Source organism: Juglans microcarpa x Juglans regia, chromosome 2D, assembly GCF_004785595.1.
Source record: "Juglans microcarpa x Juglans regia isolate MS1-56 chromosome 2D, Jm3101_v1.0, whole genome shotgun sequence".
In the NCBI taxonomy this organism is placed as follows: domain Eukaryota; kingdom Viridiplantae; phylum Streptophyta; class Magnoliopsida; order Fagales; family Juglandaceae; genus Juglans; species Juglans microcarpa x Juglans regia.
This window is the reverse complement of record NC_054596.1, coordinates 33,430,554-33,433,109: the sequence shown is the minus strand read 5'-3', so window position 1 is coordinate 33,433,109 and position 2,556 is coordinate 33,430,554. Positions and strand designations below refer to the sequence as shown.

The 2,556-nt window shown below is 36.0% G+C and overlaps 1 protein-coding gene across 1 annotated transcript; it reads right to left on the bottom strand.

Moving 5' to 3' along the window:
• Positions 1-499: 499 nt before the first annotated feature.
• LOC121250961 (transcription factor MYB1-like) lies at positions 500-1,775 on the bottom strand. Its single transcript, XM_041150230.1, has 3 exons — positions 1,589-1,775; positions 1,348-1,477; positions 500-1,208 (listed from the first exon to the last, which is right to left on the bottom strand). The coding sequence occupies exons 1-3, from the start codon at positions 1,719-1,721 to the stop codon at positions 530-532; spliced, it is 942 nt and encodes a 313-aa protein (XP_041006164.1). The 5' UTR covers positions 1,722-1,775; the 3' UTR covers positions 500-529.
• Positions 1,776-2,556: the final 781 nt, after the last annotated feature.

The window sequence follows — 2,556 nt, the reverse complement described above, 5'->3', positions numbered from 1 at the left end:
TTCTGCTGAAATTATTAGTGGGGTGGAAAAAAAATAACAAAAGTGAAAATTCATGATATTATTTCGTTAATTAATGCTTGAATTGTTTTGGCCAAGCTTAATTTGTTGAGACAAAAGCAAATAGTTCTTCAGATATTCGGTGGTCATGCCGTCATGCATGGTATTGTCTTCGAATATACCTTTTTTAGAGTAACTTAAATTTTGCGACGGAAAAGAAGAAGAAAAGATTGGAATGAAGACAGAATAGAAAAATCTAAAGTAGAAAAAATGAGATGCTGAATAGCTGACCAGCACGAGCGCATGACACGTAAGGAGGACTAGGTATCAGGAAAAGTCATCGTCTTCTTCGCTAGATTCTGTTTCTGCTTTTATTTATACAAAAATTAACCTGGCTAAAGTCACAGCCATGAAAATACAGGACAACATAATTTTACAGTGTCCCAGAATTATCAAACACATTATCTTGCGTCGTGAAGTGGAGCAGAAGTCTGAGATGTCATTGTCATGTGACCAGTTTGTTAATCGATTATTATTCAACCTGCCATTCCCCTTTGGAATCAAGCATTGAAGCCAAAGAATGCAGATCATCGGAAGCCACATTCGATTGAACACAATTGTTGTTATTGGTCCAATCCTGCAGCATTTCATCGAGAAACATCATAGATTCCTTCAAAGAGGTCGATGATTCCTTGTTACTATCGTTGCTATATTTGAGGTCACCTGAATCTGGAAAGTAAGAGTTGAGAAGATCAGAGAAGCAAAGCTCTCCAATGTTGAAATCCGTCTGTAGTTCCGATGTTTGATTATTTTCTGTGCTCGCAAACGACGATGATCCCTTGAAAGCATCAAATTCCAAGGCCTTGTTGCTGGTGGGATATTGCTCACTTTCGACTGATGCTCCTGCCTGTTTGGTGTCAAAATGTTCAATGTTTCTAGGCTGGGGAGTCAGGATAACCTTGGAGCACTTGGTTGCCTTGGTCCGAATCACTTGGAAATTATTCATTTTGGATTGTGATAGTGAGTTTGTGTTGTGGGAAAGGTTAATGATATTGGTGTTCTTTAGAGTCTTCTCAACGGACCTGCTTGAAAGCTTGAGTTGTGGAGCAGTGTTTTGGTGGTCCTGAACTTTTCTGCCCAGATTGGTGTTCCAATAGTTCTTGATTTCATTGTCTGTTCGCCCCGGGAGCCTCCCAGCTATGAGAGACCACCTGAGAAATGAACTAAAACTAGATTATCCCTCTTCCTCTGTCGTCTTTATCTTACTGTCAGTTGAATCTTTCATTTACATTTACATCATATCAGAGCTATCATTAGTTCCCATTTTCTGGGTGAGAGAGAGAGAGAGACCTGTTCCCCAAGAGCTTGTGAAGCCTGATGATGAGTTCTTCTTCATCTGGTGATATGTTACCTCTCCTAATGTCAGGTCTAAGATAATTCAACCAGCGGAGCCTGCAGCTCTTCCCACATCTTTTCAAACCTGCAGAAGAAACAGTTATATATCCCAATTAGACATACACAATAAGCAAAACAGAAAAGAAAAATCAATTCCTATAATATATATATACATATATATATATATATATGTTACCTGCTCGTTTGGGCATGTTTCTCCATTTGCCTTCCCCATGGATTCTAATATATTCTCTGAGAATTCTGTCTTCTTGAGCTGTCCAAGCACCTCTGTTCAAGCCCTCCTTGGAACAACATGGGCTTCTCCCCATTTGGCTCTCTTTCTCTCTCTGTATAGTATTTTCAATGGATTTTGGTTGCCAGTGCTGAATGTACGAGAGTGATTCTTATAGGTAGCATTTTGTCATACAGAAATAATTACCATGTTTTCTTTATTCATTAATTGGCCCATGTGTCTCGTTTCCTGTAGTCTTATCTACGTCACTGACATGATGAATATAATCAAACCTATACATATAGAGAGATGGAGAGATTCCAGTGCTGGCTTTATGAAGTGTTGGGTCCAAATAAAAATATATAAAAGAAAACTTTTCTGCTGGCTTATGAAGTAACTTAACTACTAATTAAATCGAACTATATCAGATATCTTTTTATAATATTTTTTAGGAATATAAAGCTTTTCTTGTACATCATATCCATTTACTAGCTACTAATAGCAGACCAAAAGAGTCAAATCTTGTTCCCTAGTCCTTAACAAGTATTTGATTCGAATATTTTTTAAAAAATAAAAAGGAAGACATGTGATATTATTAAAATTGTGGAAAAAATTCAAAATAATATATAATAAAGGTTTAATTCAATTAAAAACAACAAGATGTGGTTTGCACAATAATAAAAAAAAAAAAAAATAGAGAAGAACTTACAAAGCAGTATAGGTTAGGCAGATAAAACTGAATATATAAAAATAATGTTATATATAATTTGAAGACGTGTAAATTCCAAGCACTTTCAAATTAAATGAATCAGACTTAGATCTGCACACATTATTTTTCAATATACAATAGTGACTAACGACGAATATATTAAATAACCTAAACTGATGCCCCCCATAATGCCTGCCGGCATTAAAAAAGAACAAATGGTTTG

Bases quoted from the DNA above. Each gene is read 5' to 3' on its own strand.
- LOC121250961 (XM_041150230.1), bottom strand. From the start codon at position 1,721: ATGGGGAGAAGCCCATGTTGTTCCAAGGAGGGCTTGAACAGAGGTGCT. The intron at 1,478-1,588 runs GTAACATATATA...TTTCTTCTGCAG, and splicing joins AAACATGCCCAAACGAGCAG to GTTTGAAAAGATGTGGGAAG. The intron at 1,209-1,347 runs GTCTCTCTCTCT...TTCATTTCTCAG, and splicing joins CACAAGCTCTTGGGGAACAG to GTGGTCTCTCATAGCTGGGA.